Source organism: Capsaspora owczarzaki (genome assembly GCF_000151315.2).
Source record: "Capsaspora owczarzaki ATCC 30864 unplaced genomic scaffold supercont2.4, whole genome shotgun sequence".
NCBI classification, from domain to species: Eukaryota; class Filasterea; order Ministeriida; family Capsasporidae; genus Capsaspora; species Capsaspora owczarzaki.
Window position 1 is genome coordinate 1,029,360 of NW_011887295.1, and position 17,000 is coordinate 1,046,359.

Here is a 17,000-nt window from a genome sequence, read left to right on the forward strand (position 1 = left end):
CAGTCTTTTTGTGCGCATGACTCGCACACGCAGTCAGTCCACGTCCCGCGTGGCTCCCAGACAGCCCCCGGTATGGCTGCGTCCAACTTCACCAAAAAGACCGCTGCCCGTGCTGGACAAGATGCCCAGGGAGGTCGTCCGCGGTCAAGTGCTCGCGTTGCGAAATGCTGGCCTCTCCTACAACAAGATCGCCACCCAGCTTCACCTCCCACGTTCTACAGTGATCAGCATCACCCAACGTTTCTCGGGAAGGGCGACGACGAGCGACAGCCCCCGCCCCGGTCGCCCCAGCAAGCTCAAGTCATTTCACCGCAACAACATTGTAGCACAGATCCTCCTCGATGAGTCCGACACCGCACCCGAAGTGGCCGCCACTATGCGCACATTGTCCAAAGTTCGTGTCTCTCCATGCACGATAAGAAGGGTGCTGCATGGTGCAGGACTTGTCAACGGAGCGAAGGTCAAAAAAGCCCTCTTGAAAGAGACACACAAAGAGCGACGCTTGGCCTTTGCACTCGCTCATCAGCATTGGACCGTCGATGACTGGCTGAGGGTCGTCTTCTCCGACGAGACTGCTCTCTATCTCTACAGGAACAACAACGGTGGTCGTGTATGGCGTCTGGTTGGCGAAACGTTGACCGATCGATGCGTGCAGGGCACGGTCAAGTTCGGCGGTGGCCATATCAATGTTTGGGGCGCCATCTCTCGTTTCGGAATTTCGCTTTTCTGCGAGGTCGGCGACGTCATGAACGGCGACACCTACCTCTCAGTTTTGGAGAGCGAGTTGCTAGCAAGCATTCGCGTGTGGAACAACAAAAACGAGATGATTTTCATGCATGACAATGCCCCTTGTCACAAAAGAAAAGATGTGGCGAAGTGGTTCGAAACCAATCAGATCACCGTCCTGGACTGGCCTGCGAACTCTCCCGACCTCAACCCCATCGAAAATGCGTGGAACATGGTCAAGAACAAGATCTACCAGGAGAGGGAGATCAAGAGCAAGGCCGCGTTGTGGGAACGCTTCCAAGCGGTCTACGAAGAAGTGCTCACGCCAGAGGTCTGCCGCGATCTCATTTCATCGATGCCGCGCCGCATTCAAGCTGTGATAGATGCCAATGGTGGTTATACCAAGTACTGAAGTGGAGCGAAGGCGCTGCGACACGTTGTTTGTGTGCCATGTAATGCTTTGTGAAAATTGGGCAAAAAAGCCGCTCTTTTTCTGTTTTTTTGAGTTTTCATTTTTGTCTGTTCTCGCTTCGAATCTTAACTCCCAGCCCGCTGCTTCACTTCTAAAATGTGTCTGGTACACTGTACCATGAATGAACATTCCGCGGGCGAGACGGAAAGCAACACAGGTCCCAGGGAGGGCGAAAAAGTGAAAAAAAGAGGGGGGGTCGAAATTTAATGATCGGGATAGTAGTCACCAACAACATTGTATAATACTATCCCCCGAAAAAGTTCGTGAAGAATGGCATTCCACCATGTTCCCCTCCTCCACGTGAGCCCGCTCCTTTGTTAATAGATGGGTGCTGTGTGGCTGACACTATTTTATCAAGAATTTGCCTCCTCCAAGGTGCATGTGAGGGAGGAGGCGAGAAAAACTGCGATTTTTGTGAAGAAACAAATCTGAAAATTTCTGTATTTTTTCAAAATTTGCGGTATAACCGCCCGTTCCACCCATTTCAATCCAACCAAACCACTTTAATAACAAACATAACCATGACTCACATCATAAAATGCATGGATGCTCTCGGAGATAGAGCTGATGAGGCGGATGTAATGTGTTGGACTGAGCACTTTGTCGCTCACGTTTCGGAAGCACTCTCGAACCACGACTTGGTCCGTCGTCTCTGCACCTTGGTAGTTTTCTTTCCTGACCATGGTACATGAGTTTGCGATATGATACAGGTCGGGGGAGTTGGGAGGCTAGTCGGGCACGTCGACTTTGGGGTTTTTCAACCACCTGGTCACAACCTCTTTCTTGTGCCAGGGCGCATTGGTTTGATGGGATACGAAGTTTTTACCCTCTGGTGATGTGCAACGGGTGTACTTCAACTCATCATTGAGAAAGGACAGATAGGGGAGCGAGTTCATGCGGTCTCCGACCTCACGAAAGTGGGACACGGCGAAACGAGAAATTTTTGGACAATCGTCAATTTGCCACCCTTCCACACTTCACTTGCGGCTGGACGACCCTGTGGTCGAGCAGCTGCCCGGTTTCATGCGCACATGTTTGAACACATGCGTTGCTATACCCGGACAGCAGTTTCGCCTGAGGAAATGACGTTGAGCCACTGCTTGGCGGCATAATGCAAATGCCGTTTGGCGAAGCAAAAATCTTGTTTTGCTCGCATTTTCGGCGACCGCGACTTTTCGTACTTGACTCGGTACTTGAACCCCCGCCTACCCAGTTCCTTTTGAGCATAAGCTGTAGATGACATCATTGTCGTCATTTTGAGGGTAAAAGCGGCGATCTCAGAGGCAATGGGGGACTCTCCGGACTGAAATTGAGCTGGAAAAAGGGGGCAAAATTGGGCAGTAACCTCGAGTTTTCAGCCAAAGCTCGGCTTAGTTGCAAACCTGCCGCCCGCCTTGCACACACGAGTGTACCTGAACATTCTTCGGTACTTCAGACCAATCTGGGCGGCGATGGCGGGCCGAGGGACGCTGTACTCTCATCGAGCATTCACGTTAACACACATGATCCCAGGGCCCGGCCTTCCCTCCATCAACGGCACCAAACACGCCTTGTTGGGTTTTGGAGGTGATGCTAAGCACTTGTGCAGTGTGCGGGTAGAGGGTGGAGCGGAATGACGTGATTTTGGTGGTGGAAAGCATGAATTGATTGAAAAGTGGCAAATTTTTTGTGAAACCAAATTGCCAAAACTTCTTCTTTTCGGCCTCCCTCCTTCTCTGACGGAGCTCAATCTTCCAAATGACAGTGTATTTTGTATGTGCACAAGGTCTGACAACTACTGTAGGGGGAGAGGGTGGGGCATGGGTGCCGGAACATAGTGAACTACCATTCTTCACGAACTTTTTCGGGGGATAGTACAACAAAATCAAACAGGAGAGATGCAAGAAAACTGCATCAACAAAACCCCGCATGCACCACACGTCCTCAACCACAAAGGCTAAGGCTCACGCGTGCACTATGGGACTTCGTTGGCGCGTATCCGTGTCGCTTGCAGTGTCTGCGCAAAATTCCGAAACTCGTTCATTGCATGGATGAAAAACGGCCGAATCGAGTTAATCTCCATCAGCGAGAGATTGTTGACTTGCGTGGCGACGGGGTTGTCCTGCAGGATGCTGAGGCCGTGTCGGGCTTTGGCGTACCGAATCTCGCAAATGTCTTCAATGATGCCACGCAGCTGCGACGCGTTGCGGATGTCGTCGCTCGCACACTCGAGCAGCATTGCTGAAATCTCCATAAAGTGCTCGGGCATCTCGATAAACCGGTCGTGGAACATGCGCTCCTCGTCCAGCTTGGCGCTCAAGTACGCGACGTCGAGCCATTCTGGCGCTTGGATGCTACACCGCTTCCGGGTCTTGAGTGTGCATGCTAGCCATACGGGTACTTGTACTGGCAGTGATGGACTGAACGGTCCAACTGTGCCCTGTGCGAGCTCCCCACAAGAACAAAGCAGCAAAGGAAGCGAAAAAATGGCGGGAAATTGAGTTGGTGGTCGTGTCTGAAGCGCAGCGTTGCAGCCAGAGCCTTTCCTCTCCTCCTCAACAATCCAGCAAGTCAATTGAACAGAAACAGGGGGGAAGGAGGAGGGGAGCTGAAGACGAGGAAGTCGGCTTGTTCGAGCTCAGCAAAGCGCAACGCCAGATTTCCCGCCAAAAACCAATGGATCCGCTCTGCTCATCATTGCATGAGCTCTACAGTGGGCATCCAAAACGACTCACACTAATAAAGAATAACATGTCCATCTGGAAGTTAGGTACGATCGTTATGATTGTGTCCTCGGCCAGAAACTCGACTTCGGCCGCTGTGAATTCTAGAAATCGCTTTGCCATTAGAAAAAGTGAGACTGCCAAACTCAGACGATCTGAGATTGGCATAAAAAAAGCATAGCATTCAAAGGACCATTGAAACCAAACAATAAAACTAAAACCGTTGCATTGAAAGACCAACAAAAACAAACAACAACAAAAAAAACAAACACATTGATTCACACAATCGCGCTCATCTTCCTCGACACCGAGCAACTCTTTCCACACAACACATGCCAAAACCACCTAAAACTAAAAAGAATTCAACTCAAAAACACCAACGGCAGTAATTCACGCGTGCATTGTTTACACGGCAGCGCGCTCGCGGATTTCATCCAAAGTCCAGCGCTTGACCATGACACCGTTCTCAAACACGGTCACCAGCAGGTCCTTGGCGGGATCGCCCTTGCTCTCGACTTGCGTCACAAACTTGCCGTCCTCGGTGCGCTCGAGTGTCAGGCGACCAGTCTTGGACTTTTTGCCAGGATCCGTGATGGGGTCCTTGAACACGTTCACATTCTCGCCGTTGACGACGGCAAAGCTGCACTTGAGTGCGCACTTTTGGGTGTCACGGTGGTGGCGCTGGAGCAGGGCACCGCCGCTGCCATAGGCGACATTGTCGGCCGACCACTTGTGGTCCTTCATGTGCTGCAGAATTTGCTTGAGCGAGGCGTAGCTGATGCCGTCGCCTTGGATGATGCGAATGTAGGGCGGCAGCACTTTGAAGCCCTTGGAATTGGTGGTAGTACCAAACCTCTCGCCTGCATTATCCAGACAGAAAAAAATCCCCACATCACCAAAAGTCAGGAAGCGAGAAATCAAAGGACAACCCCATGCAACAACACAAATAATGACAAAAGAAAAAAAAAGCCTCACCAAAAATCTCCAGAATTCGGACAACCACCGTTGCTGGGTCGCCAGAGTCGGGGCGAATGACAAGAATGGACTTGCCGTCCTTGCCACGCTCGACAATCAAGTCCTTGAGCTCCTTGCCCCAGATGTTCTCGCACGCGTTGAAAATGTCGTAGCTGTCGCTGACGCACGCCACCACTCCTGAAGGGAATTGCTCCAGAAGGTTCTTGTATGCAGCGCTCTCCCCTGCACGGCCCCAGCTGGTCATGGTCGAGTGCTCCGTGGCAGGAATCGAGTATCCGGCCATGGTGCTGCCATAGTATTGACGTGCCTAAGCAACCACGAGAGGAATCGTCAAATGAGAGTGCAGAGATTCCGCGATAACTTGTGGCGCGAACGAGACGTACCAGCATAAACCCAGCAATTGTGTCGGTGCCCATAAAGTTGACCAAATGGGACGCGCCGCCAATGCCAGCAGTCTCCACAGACGAGACGCCGCGGTAGCCAAAGTCATGCAGCTTGAATGGCAGGCCAGAGCTGTAGGCGCGTGCATGTGCAGAAGAGGGGGGGGGGAAATGAGCGTTAAATCAAAGCATCCGTCACCAACAGCAAAACACTCACAGGTCATCAGCAGTCTCCGAAAGATAGCCTGCAATAATCTTCTTGAGCTCGCGAGAGTAGGTGGCGACGGTCAGAGGGTACCAAACCTCGACAAGAATCGTCTCGAGGTAGTTGGTCAGCCAGTAGGTTTGCGGATCGGTGTTTTCAATCGTGATGAGCACTAGCCACCACACAAAAAGAGGAAGAAGAACAGGCACGGACAACAGTGAGTATGAAAAGTCGAGAGAGCTCGCACGGAGAATTTTGAGGTGAATGGCAGGCGAAACCTCACCGTTCTTGACTGGAACCACAGTGCCTTCAGGAACCGCCTTGATGCGAATGGGAAGGTGGCCGTTATGCTCCTTCAGAATGTACTCCCAACCTATCATCATCATCACGATCGCCACAAACAAACGAATACAATCACCACGAGTCAGCAACCAATGGCACGAACGAACGACACGCCATATGAACGCATTGTCAGCAAAGTCCAAAATGCGAAATTGAACAACTTCAAAAAAAAAAAAAAAAAAAAAAATGAAAAGAGGCGATTTTTTCGCATCACCTTCAGCATTGAACAGCTTGTCATCGCCAAAGTGGAGGGCAAACACCTCCTTGGCTTCGTCGATCTTGGCTTGGGTGACGACCGGGCCAGCCAAGTAGCGCTGCGAAAACAAGCCAACACAGGAAAGAGACAAAGTGAGAAGCTTTTCAGTGGTTTCACTCTGACGCAGCGATTGAGCAGAGCGCTTCGACTGAACAACCCTTGGACTCTTGTCGGGTTATCATGTATCACGATGGTGGGTGGGGAGAAGAGAGAGACAGAGAGAGAGAGACGGCATGAGAGCGCAATCTGCAGTGCAAATCACAAACCTCAAGGATGTACTGCAGGCCAAAGAAGACCGTCTCTGGGAAGTCGCCGCCGCGGCTCTCAAAGTACGAGTAGACGGTGGTGGTCTTGGGGGGATACTGCCTGTAGTGCGCGATCTGCGCGAAGCAAGCAAGCAAGCGAAACAGAGCTGAGTCAAAAGTATGGCGAAACCAAAAAATCTGCAAGAATTGCAATCGTTGCATTTTGCTCAGACGCAGCGAAGAGTCATGCCTGTGCTCCCGAGAAGCGCGCACACAAAACACACCTTGTACGAATCGGTGAGCAGAATAATGTTATCGCTCATGAGTTGACGCGCCATGGTGGGAGATTCTTGGGCAAAGCAACGAAAAAACGAAAAACGATGAACGAAATTGAACGAAATGAAGAGTGATTCAAATTTGGTTTGGACACTACGGTAGCATGTATGGCACAACACAAAAACCAGGTACAGAGGATGGGAACGAGAAAGAGTGCGGCCAGAAACGGGAACGTCACACAATGGCAACACTACTCGGTTTCGTGCGACAAGTCAGCGTATTGCTGTTGGCTTGGCTGCTGCAAATCCGGAGTCGTGTAGGTCACATCACCCGGATGTGCAATCGAGTAGGTCACGTCGTCAGCCTGGCCTGCAATGGAATAAGCTGCTTCGGGAGTCTTGGAGCCTCGCCAATCGCTGGCAATACTCGTGTAGTCCGTCGATTCGCTCTTGCTGCCCTTGCCGGTCTCGGCGTATTCCACGGGCTTGTCCAACCGTGCGTACGTGTCGCCTGTAGTAGGAATGGGCGTTTCGTACATTGGATTTGCAGTGATGCTCTCTGAAGCTTGCGGGCGTCGCGAAATACGGGGATCGGCGTATGTCGGGTCAGAGTGCGTGAGACTCTCGTACTCGCCGTCTGTAGCCTTGTGGACGGTCCGAGGCCTGTCCACGGGCCCGGCAAGAGTGTCGTAGGCTTGGCTGGTAGGTGCACCCGCTTGCGGCTTGAGAGAGTCGTACTCTTGCGGCTTGAGCGATTCGTACTCTTGCGGCTTGAGAGTGTCGTACTCTTGCCCTGCTGCGGGACGTTTGGCCAGCGGGTTTAGCTGCAATCCGTAGGCATGGTCTTCGTTCGCAGCCTTTGCAGCACGACGGCGCTTGTTGCGGCGATACACGAGCGCAAGTACCGCAAGAATGAGGAGAACAACGATTGCTGCAACAACGCCCGCGATAATGGGAGCGATGGAGCTCGAAGAGTCGTTGTTCGATGACTTTGCCGTTGGAGAGAGCGATGCGACAGATGCGGCAGATCGCGCAGATTCGACAGAGACTCCAGACTCAATCGAAACAATGGACTCGACAGACCGGGCAGACTCGGATTCTACTGACTGAGCGGACTCGGCGGATGCAGCAGACACCACCGAGGCGACAGATTTCAAGGACGCGACAGATCCCGCCGAGGCAACAGACGTAGCCGAAGCAGCAGATGCGGACGAGCTCGCAATATACTGAGCAGAGCTTGCAGAAGCGACTGAAGCAACCGAAGCAACCGAGATTTGCGAAACCGAGCTTGCTGAGACGATGGAGACGGATGCGATCGACAAGGATCTCAGGGACGCCGCAGAGATTGAAGGAAGCACGCACTCTTCGACGGTATTGATCATCCACGAGGGGACAGCTTGAGAGTTGGCACAAAACGCTGCAGGAGAGATGGTATACCATGAAGCAGAGCCTTGGGTAACTGTGAGGCGAGCAGCATCGTCGGTCGTCCAAGAAACCTTTCCTATGCCTCCAAAGCCGAGATCCGTGTTGTCAAACCCATTCGATGAGGTCTGACCGGTAGCAACCACGTTATAAATGAGCACCAAGGGCGCTCCACTGCCGTCGGGTACAAAGATACTGGAAGTCGCCACGTTGCTCACGGCGTAGTTGCCATTGAAAGTGCTGTCTGAAATTACTACTTGAGTCTGTCAAAGAGTCACTTGTTGAGTTTCACCCGATCGGTCCATCCAGCGACTTTGCTCTGTTGCTTACAGTCGATAAGGTTCCGAGACTGAGGGCATGGCCCCAGCCAGAGCCCGCACAAATGTTTCCTGTAAACGTCGACTTGGAGATGGACAGCGAGTTTGAGATTCCAGCCTTGGTGCCGATCGCGCCTCCGGAATAGGCTCGGTTGTTTGTAAACTAAAGTTGAGAAAAGGTGAGTGTCATCCGCCCAGGCAGGCCATTTCAATTACGACACAAGACGGGCCGGAACGTACTGTGCATGAGATGATAGTGACAGTGCTCGAAGCATCGACGATGCCGATGGCCCCGCCATAATTGCTAGATACACTCGTCGATGCCACGTTGTTCAAGAACGTCACGTTTTGGAGTTGGACGTTCGAGCTCGACCCGATGCGCATGCCGGCACCATAATCTGAGGAGCAGAGTTGGTGAGTCTCCTAGATTGCCCCCTTCCTCACACAAAATCAGGACATTCTAAATACTTACCCCAAACTTGATTGTTGGAAATGACCGAGTCTGTCATCACAACATTGTTGCTGCCGAAGAGGTGGAGACCGGCAGCTTGGGACTGCGTCGTCGAGGTGCAGCCGTCCAGAATGACGTTCTTGAGGACGAGCTGACGGCCGCACTCAGGTAAATGGCTCCCGAGCCTTGAGTAACTTTGAGATTCTCAAAATTGATACTGATACCCGCGCCATTGGTGGTGAAAAACACAACCCGACCAGATGCGATAGAGATAACCACTTCTTCCGGACGAGCGCCCAGACCTCGAAAAGAAACCGATCGGTTGATTGTCCGTTGATTGGGGAAGGTGTAGGTTCCGGGCTGAATGCACACAACTGTACTCGTGCTTGGGGAGCCAAGTTCGTTGTAGAGCGCAGTCACGTCCGAGACGGTGATGCTGCACGGGGCTTGTCCTTGCACGAATGGCAAGAAGGTGGCAAAAAGGAGCACGAGCAGACAAGTCGATCGCATCTGCACGTCCCTCAGTTGCGAAACAGGTCTTCTGTGGGAAACAGATAAAAGTGACGTTGAAACCCAATACACGTGCAGCATGAGCGATTTTCTGCGGTCTGCGCGAAGGCAACGGTCAATTGAAAGGTGGGGCGATCGGGTGGCGTGCGAGGGAATTGCGCGAGCGAGCGAGGCATTGTGCGTGAGGCTTTGGTGCGCTTGGTATTTTTTTTGGATGAGAGTGGCTTGTGTGTCATTATGGCTGCAGATTGGGGACCTGCGTGGCGGTGGGGAAATCTACTCTGAGGACGCTGGGGTGTGATCTGATCCGGAAATAGACGACGACGCATTTCCACAGTTTCGCGGGCGAACGCAACCGCATTCATTCTGCGCCCTCTGCGCCTGCTCAACCGATTGCTGGGGGGAGCGCACACAAGCACTCGACAGAAATCCACTCTTATGATTGTTGTCGTTCGTGCGTTTGGCAGGGCCGCGTGTGTGGCTTTTGCTTTTTGCTTTTGTGTGCTCCTCCCTCCGAACTCTTCTCTGCTCGTTTTGGGAATTGTGGCTGGCCGCCCATTTAGACGTCCCACGAGACAGGCAACAAATAGAATCACCTCTCATCTTACAAATTCTGACAAAGAATGAAGACTGAACAAAATGAATGATCAGGACAAAAGGAGAGGGGACAACTTTAATTTCTGATCTTCTACTTTACACTTTCAACGCCTTTCAACCATTCGTCCATTTCAGAAGGCTTTTATGATGTTGCAGAGCTTTGTACTTGGACTTGAAACTGTCTCGCCATGTCGTTGTCCCTGGGTGTCCAAATTTGTCCTGATCAGTCCAATCTGCACACCCGTCAACCCCCCCGCCTTCCACCCTTCGCTTCATGATGTCGAAAACCGCCCCACACCCATTCGCACGAGCGGTCGCAATCTGGAACACCGCGCCAACTGGTGGTCCAGGTGCTGCAAAGGCCGCTGCAGCCAGTCCCGCCGAGCGCACGGCCGTGTTCCAGCGCGTCATCTCGTTCTACTCCCATACACGTCGCGAGGAGGACGGCGCGCGCGAGGACGCCGAGCTTGGCATCAACCGCCTGTGCTTTAGCAACCTGTTTCCGTGCACCATTCACGTGTCTGCACACGTCGAGCGCACTGCCGCGGCTGCCGCTGGAGTTTCGCAGCTGCTGATTCACAAAGAGTTGCGTAACCCTCAACTCCTAAACTGGTCAAGTCCAGCTCACTCACCCGTCCGCCACCCCATGTCATTGCTCAAATGAATGCGCATTGAAGACAAGAGAATCATACCCCCAATAACGAACCGGGTCGTTCTCTCACATTGGATTGAAATGTTGCTTTTTCGCCGCAGATTGGTAGACATCGATTACTCAAGCACTGAAAACTTGTTCCAAGCAGCCAAGTGTGCAAACCTGTGCGATGCTCTCTTTGTCGCGCACGCCCTTGATTCCCGCGAAGCTGCCATGTTCGGGCAAGGCCGCATGACTCTGAGCGACGCGTACGAAGTTTTTTTTTTTTTTTTTTGGATTGTGCCTGTGCCCTTCGCATTGGTTTTTTTTTTTGCGTTTGAAGTGCTGAAGTTTGTTGTTGTGACTTGAAAGCTCATGATGACTGCTACTTTGACATGCGTTTGCGACCGTTTCTTTTCACCACACTAGGCACCGCGAGCGGTTGATCAAGTACGGCGCCAATCCGGACGATTTCCAACGCGCCAAATCCAACTCTTGGAAGCGAACAGCGAGCGGGTATCCACTCATGCGCGAAGACTGGGATAGCATCAAGCCCTATGTGATGATGACTGCACTGCGACTCAAGTTCGACGTGCCGTCTGTTGGTGCGGCGATCGTCCAGACCGGTGCACAAGAGGCCGTCAACTCGCTCACCGCCCTGGCCGCGCGCGACGAGAACATCCTTCTCGTGGAGCACGTCGACCGGGACCGCCAGTGGGGTGATGGTCTCCTTGGCGAGGGCACCAACATGCTTGGCAAGATGCTGACGCAGCTGCTGTGGGAAAAGCGGCACGGCTGCACCTATCCCCTCGACCTTGCCTGGCTCCGTCGCCCAAACAACACTGTAGCCGAGTATCCATGAGTGTCCAATGTGTTTGTGCCTTTGTCCTCTGTTCATGCTAACAGTCATAAAGTTGTTTTTCGACCAATTTCAACATGTTTCCGGCATTTTGATACAGTAATCCATTGACGACAAAAACAATTCCGCCCACCCAGCTCTTCTGGATGTTTCAGTCGACATTTTAATCATTACTGTTTCGTGTTCCTTGTCATTGGGCAACGTTGCTCGCAGTCTGAGCTTCTTCCCACACAATGCCCGTCCCAGCGTACGTCGCTCAGCCGACCATGGCGCTCCTCGCATCATCCACACTTCCCTGCACCAACCCCCATTCTGGCGCATTTCACATGATGTGCTGTATCATGCTCACCGCCCTTGTGTGTTGTTCAATCTTGTTCGCAGGGCGTTGCGCCAGATTGCGGACACGCCTGGCTTTGTGCCCCGCTGCAGGCTCATGTTCCAGCTCTACGTCCACTCTAGTAAGTGTTGCTGGTCCAGCCGCGGTTGTTGTTCCAGGGCCATGGGGGAATTGGAGTCGGGCAGTCAGACCTCTGGTTCACGGCCACCACTTTCCACATTGGCCAAGTCGCGACGCCGCCTCCAACCTGCCGACCCAAATTCGTTGTGCAGAACTGGCAGTTTTGCACACACTTGCGGATATGGTCTTATTTTGTTGTTCTATGAGCAAGCGCGTTGTCCTTGCATTTTGGGAGCTGACCTCTCCGCCTCGTGTTCCCAATTCTCACTTTCGCTGCTCGCTCCAAAACGAAAAAACAATCCAGCCATCTTTGCCAATGCATTCAACATCTTTTTGGATTTGCTGTCATGCTCCCTTTACATTGCTGTCCAAGCCAGTTCCAAGGGCGAAAGCTGGTTTGAACCGCGGGACAAGTCGTTCTGGGTGATTCAGGTAGGTATCGTGCCGACTGTTTTTTGCACTGTGTTTGGGTTTGACCGCATTCTGACATTGGATGAGCAAACACACTTTTTGCTCCTCACATTATACCGTAGCTGGTCATGGCGTTCTTGTATCTATTCGACGTATTCATCACCTTCTTTTTCCGTTCGACCAACATTAACGGCTTTTTCATGGCCCTACGTCCAATCATCGAAATCGGAACAAGCGTAAGCAGCCTTGAGTGTTCCTTGCTTTGAATGTGCCATTGGCGATGCGATCAAGAGCCCCCAAAGTTGGGTTCAAAGTTGGGTTGGGGCGATGGACGCGTTCGTTTGCGTTGCGCTGACCCGAGGACGGTTTTTGATTTTTTGGGATCTGTACCACCTGATTCTAGATGCCTTTCATCATCTCCATCTTTTGGCCACACATGAGAGACATGTACGTTCCGACCTTTCTTCGCTGCTGGTGCGCACGGGTGGCTACTGCCGAGATTTTCCGCGCTATAGAGACCACCGCCAGTAATGCGGATCGCGTTTTGGTGCACCGCCTCTGGCTCCTCGTCATTTCAAGCTTGTGCATCATCTTTACATGCACCATGGGCGTCAACGTGATTGAGCAACACAGCAGCGCGGATGCGTCGGAACAGGTCGAACTGTTCAACATGTACGGCTCCCTCTGGTTTGTCTTTGTGACTTTCAGCACCATGTACGTTCACAATAGCGCTTTTTGTCAGTTTACTGGAGATAGTATGGGAGGGGGAGGGGGGAGGGGGAGGGGCCGCGCGGGCCAATGCTTGTCGTGCTTCTAACTCATCCTTGCTCTTTTATTATTTTTATTACTGTAGAGGCTATGGAGACCGCGTTCCGCAATCTTGGGAAGGCCAGCTTTTTGTCATGTTTATGATTCTTGCCGTGTTCGTCATCATTCCCCAGCAAATTCAAGATATTGTCAATGTCGTTCAGGAATCGAACGCCACCGGCGGGCACTATCAATCGCACTCGTGGATTATGGCTTTCGTCCAGAAGGGCTACCGCCTTCATCTCCGGCTTCGAGGGCGGCTTGGCAAGTCGAATCCGTCCTCCAAGCGCGCAGACTGGCGCCATGTGGTCATGACCGGTGGCAACATTGCTTCTGCGAGGCTGCTCGACATGCTCGAGGAGTTTTACGCAGACCATCACAACTCTGCACGCGTGGATGTCGTGGTGCTGTGCCCTCCGAACGCCGAGCTCGAGAAGGCCATCCAGTTCTCCAGCTGGGTCTCGCGCATCAAGTACATCCGTGGTTCCGCTTTGAATGAAGGCGATTTGCATCGCGTTCGGCTGAAGGACGCGCAGGCTTGCTTTATCGTTTCGGACGAAAGCGTCGATGCTGCCGAGTCGGACAGACAGACCATCTTGCGCGCATGGTCTGCGTACGACTACGCACCCGACTGTCCCTTGTATGTGTTCATCATTCTACCAGAGAGTCGCGTGCACCTGGGCATGGCGCATCAGATTTTGTGCATGGAAGAGGTCAAATTTGGCTTGATGGCCAAAAACGTGACCTGCCATGGCGCTGCCACGCTGTTAATTAACCTGTGCCACACAATGGAGTCGGTGACACGCTCTGACGACTTTACCATTACCGAGGAATGGCAGCAAGAGTATCTTGACGGGTTGGCAACCAATATCTACTGCGCCTACCTCGGGAAAGCGGGCCTGCTTTCAATGGACATGCTTGGAAAGTCCTTTTTTGAAGCTGCTGCCAACGTCTTCTTTACGCATGGGATTACGCTGTTTGCCATCAAACGAAATGGGCACTATCATGTCAACCCTGGCCGCTCTTTTGTTCTTCAACTCGGCGACGTGGGTTTCTATCTCGCTCGGTCGAAACAACTCGGTCGCGAGTGGAACATTCCCGTCGCCATGTCTGCAAGTGGCATAAACCGATTTAGCAGCGACAGCTCCGCCTCCAGTCGGCCGTCGAGTCATTCCACTAGCAACATTCGGAGTCCCACATCGGTTGCTCGTCTTCCTTCAGTCAGCCCTGGTGGTACTGTTGCGCCAGACGCTTCCAGCACGCCATTCTTCCAGAACAACAACAACAACAACAACTACACGGCGGCGACAACCACAACCTCTGGCGAACAATTAAGCCTTGAAGGAGCGCTTCCGTGGCAACTTCCTTCTTTTCCATTGCCGAAGCCAACCCTTACGACACTGCATGCCACCCGTTCATTGGAGATGGTGAGCCTCGACAGTGACCCTGTTCCAAACCTTCCAATGTTGCAGGCAGCCGCCGCTGCAGCCACGGTGGTAAAAACACGGCCATCGGTCACACACGCCACACTTTACAGTGGATCCGTAGCTGCGTTGTTTGCGAATGTCGGAGGCTGCCCCGGCTTGGGTCGCGTACCTCTCTTGTCCCTCCAGCCCAGCTTGCCCTCCGCGTCTGTTTGGGCATCGTGGCGAGCTCGAGGTGCGTTTAGCGGAGCACTTTGGGCGGCACTCTATCCTGACGAGCCCGTTCCTCCCGAATTTTGCGACCTGCCCGCGGCCGCGTCAGACGCGACGAACGACCAGGACGGTGTCTACTTTTCTCCTCCGCCGGCACCGCCCAGGCTGTCTCCGTTTGTCTCTGACATTCTTCCAAACCCGTTGTTCCTGGGCGCACCACTCTTCACGTGTCACATTCTCCCCACGAACGAGCGGCCAGTGGTTGCCCCAGTGTTGACTGCGCTCCCGTTGCCGTTTCCGCGCCCACACACAATTCTGGCGGCAACTGCGGATTCGTCTGGCCTGTATTTGTTCGTCATGAGTCTGAGACGCTCCACACTTCCCCCAGAAGAGCTGATTCCGATCGTGCTCGTGTTTGCAGAGCCGCCATCGCGGGGCATGCTTGCGGCGCTCGCCCCATTTCCACTCGTTTATGTGATGCAAGGAAGTATTTCTGACCCTCATGCACTCAGCATGGCGAGTGTCAAAACTGCTCGTCAGATCATTATGACGGGTGCCCACCACGTCAGTGACCAGCGTGAGGAGTACTTGGCGGATGCGTCTGCGATTATGGCGGTGCATCAGCTGCACCTGCGCCACCCGGCGCTCGTGTCAATCATCGAGCTCATGTTCCGCAGCAACATCAAATTCCTGGGATTCCACCAACGGGCAGCCCGAGACTATCACGAGCAACTGGTGCGGCGACAGCAAGCGTCCAAGGCTGCCAAGGTCAAGCTGAAGGTTGCAGTACACGGTCCTGGTTTTATTGGCAAGCTTGGCCACATCGTGGAGAACAAGCGCGTCAAAAAAGTGGAGGATGCTGCCTCGAACGGCCATCCGCAGTCCAGTTCGCGGCTGAAAGCGGAGGATGTCAGCTCGAACAGCAGCCACCGTTCTTTACAACCCAGCTCTCACCCTCCTTCCGAGTCGCTAGAAACCTTTCGGCGGGAGGACAGTTTCCGGCATGTTGTTGCTAGTGGGTCGCACCAGACCGGCCTGCCGTGGACGCTCCGACCAAGTTACGTGGAAGGCACCGTGTTTTCAAAGACGATGGTCGAGTCCATCATGTATCAATCCTTCTATCAGCCGGACATGACGCAAATCTTTCGAAGTTTGTTGGGCTTGCTCGACGAAACCGACAATGCCCAGCTCGAGTCCATCCCCCTCCGTTCCATTCTAGCTGCTGGTCTGTTCATACTTGTTTTGGTTTCTTGTTCTTGTTGAATGTGGCGGAGCGAGCCTTTCGGGAAACGCGACGCTTGAACTTACTTTGGCGTTTCCCCCTTTTGTTGTTTTTGTTCAGCGCCCATCTACTGTTACGGAGATCTCGTGGCCTACCTCTTATTGCACGAGCTGATACCCCTTGGTTTATATCGATCTCGATTTTCGAACAAGATTGTAAGGAAGGAGTGCCGGAAATGTACTGAAATGCATACAACCCTGTTGTGTCTGAACGTTTCAGCATTGCCTCGTACAGGAGCGATCCGCTGTGTCAGTCTCTTCACCGACCGCGGCAGCAGCCGCAACAACAACGACAACAACAACAACCACAACATCAACAAAGCCGTTCCCACCCGTTGCTGACGATGGCACTTTGGTGACAAACAAGTACGTGTACACCAACCCACCGGCGGAACTGTTCTTGCGCGACTCTGATCGAGTCTATGTCCTTCGGTCTCGAGCCATGCCGCTGAAAAATCTGCCAAAGGCTCCGAAACCGTGGCCCAGCCGCGCACCAGCGACCAAGATGGCTACTTTGGCTCCAGTTGGCAGCGAAACGCCTTCCGAACCAGCTAGTGTGGCGGCGGCGGCGGCGGCAACAAATGCGAATGACGACTCCTCTGTGCCAGTATTGGTCGAAGTGGAGCCTGGTCACAAGTTTCTTCGCGTCGACGATGATGCCACTGGAGTTGAGTTTGTTCCGCCGGACGTTGCGACGGACGATTTGACCACAGACACGACGACCACCAGCAGTCTTCACGATTCGGTTGTTGTCCCCGAGCCGACCGAGCTCTTGATACCACCGTTCGAATTGCCCGAGTCCTCCCACTCTTATGTTTGATGGATGGCTCTCCGCGACCATTTTGACAATGTGCTTTCGTCAGCCGCCAAGCAACCATTTCCACTCTTTTATTTATTCTCTCAATAAATCTCACGATCGCTGGGTCGAAAGCATTCCATCGCAACCCCTTTGTTCGTTTCAAGAATATTTGGACTAAAACATGTGGTTTATGCCTCAACACGACATTGAGCAGTTGACACGACAAGTTCGAAGAGAATGCAC

The 17,000-nt window shown here is 52.9% G+C and overlaps 6 protein-coding genes across 6 annotated transcripts; 3 read left to right on the forward strand and 3 right to left on the reverse strand.

The window, feature by feature from the left end:
• Positions 1-121: 121 nt before the first annotated feature.
• CAOG_08667 (hypothetical protein) lies at positions 122-1,138 on the forward strand (the record flags this gene model as incomplete). Its single annotated transcript, XM_011271976.1, has 2 exons — positions 122-394; positions 527-1,138. The coding sequence occupies 2 exons, from the start codon at positions 122-124 to the stop codon at positions 1,136-1,138; spliced, it is 885 nt and encodes a 294-aa protein (XP_011270278.1).
• Positions 1,139-2,921: 1,783 nt separating this feature from the next.
• On the reverse strand, positions 2,922-4,023 carry CAOG_03113 (Psf2; the record flags this gene model as incomplete). Its single annotated transcript, XM_004363895.2, has 2 exons — positions 2,922-3,617; positions 3,913-4,023. The coding sequence occupies 2 exons, from the start codon at positions 4,021-4,023 to the stop codon at positions 3,153-3,155; spliced, it is 576 nt and encodes a 191-aa protein (XP_004363952.1). The 3' UTR covers positions 2,922-3,152.
• Positions 4,024-4,120: 97 nt separating this feature from the next.
• On the reverse strand, positions 4,121-6,699 carry CAOG_03114 (pre-B-cell colony-enhancing factor). The gene is made up of 8 exons (XM_004363896.2): positions 6,588-6,699; positions 6,325-6,438; positions 6,017-6,116; positions 5,744-5,833; positions 5,473-5,632; positions 5,259-5,388; positions 4,876-5,182; positions 4,121-4,760 (listed from the first exon to the last, which is right to left on the reverse strand). Exons 1-8 carry the CDS (start codon positions 6,639-6,641, stop codon positions 4,306-4,308), a joined length of 1,410 nt encoding a protein of 469 aa, XP_004363953.2. The 5' UTR covers positions 6,642-6,699; the 3' UTR covers positions 4,121-4,305.
• Positions 6,700-6,829: 130 nt separating this feature from the next.
• On the reverse strand, positions 6,830-9,278 carry CAOG_03115 (hypothetical protein; the record flags this gene model as incomplete). Its single annotated transcript, XM_004363897.2, has 5 exons — positions 6,830-8,263; positions 8,331-8,480; positions 8,558-8,715; positions 8,790-8,919; positions 9,021-9,278. 5 exons carry the CDS (start codon positions 9,276-9,278, stop codon positions 6,830-6,832), a joined length of 2,130 nt encoding a protein of 709 aa, XP_004363954.2.
• A 792-nt stretch (positions 9,279-10,070) lies between these two features.
• Positions 10,071-11,435, forward strand: CAOG_03116 (hypothetical protein). Its single transcript, XM_004363898.2, has 3 exons — positions 10,071-10,460; positions 10,629-10,775; positions 10,936-11,435. The coding sequence occupies exons 1-3, from the start codon at positions 10,150-10,152 to the stop codon at positions 11,366-11,368; spliced, it is 891 nt and encodes a 296-aa protein (XP_004363955.2). The 5' UTR covers positions 10,071-10,149; the 3' UTR covers positions 11,369-11,435.
• Positions 11,436-11,530: 95 nt separating this feature from the next.
• Positions 11,531-16,901, forward strand: CAOG_03117 (hypothetical protein). The gene is made up of 8 exons (XM_004363899.2): positions 11,531-11,612; positions 11,747-11,823; positions 12,127-12,254; positions 12,356-12,469; positions 12,637-12,947; positions 13,087-15,902; positions 16,020-16,114; positions 16,194-16,901. The coding sequence occupies exons 1-8, from the start codon at positions 11,599-11,601 to the stop codon at positions 16,776-16,778; spliced, it is 4,140 nt and encodes a 1,379-aa protein (XP_004363956.2). The 5' UTR covers positions 11,531-11,598; the 3' UTR covers positions 16,779-16,901.
• The last annotated feature ends 99 nt before the right edge of the window (positions 16,902-17,000 follow it).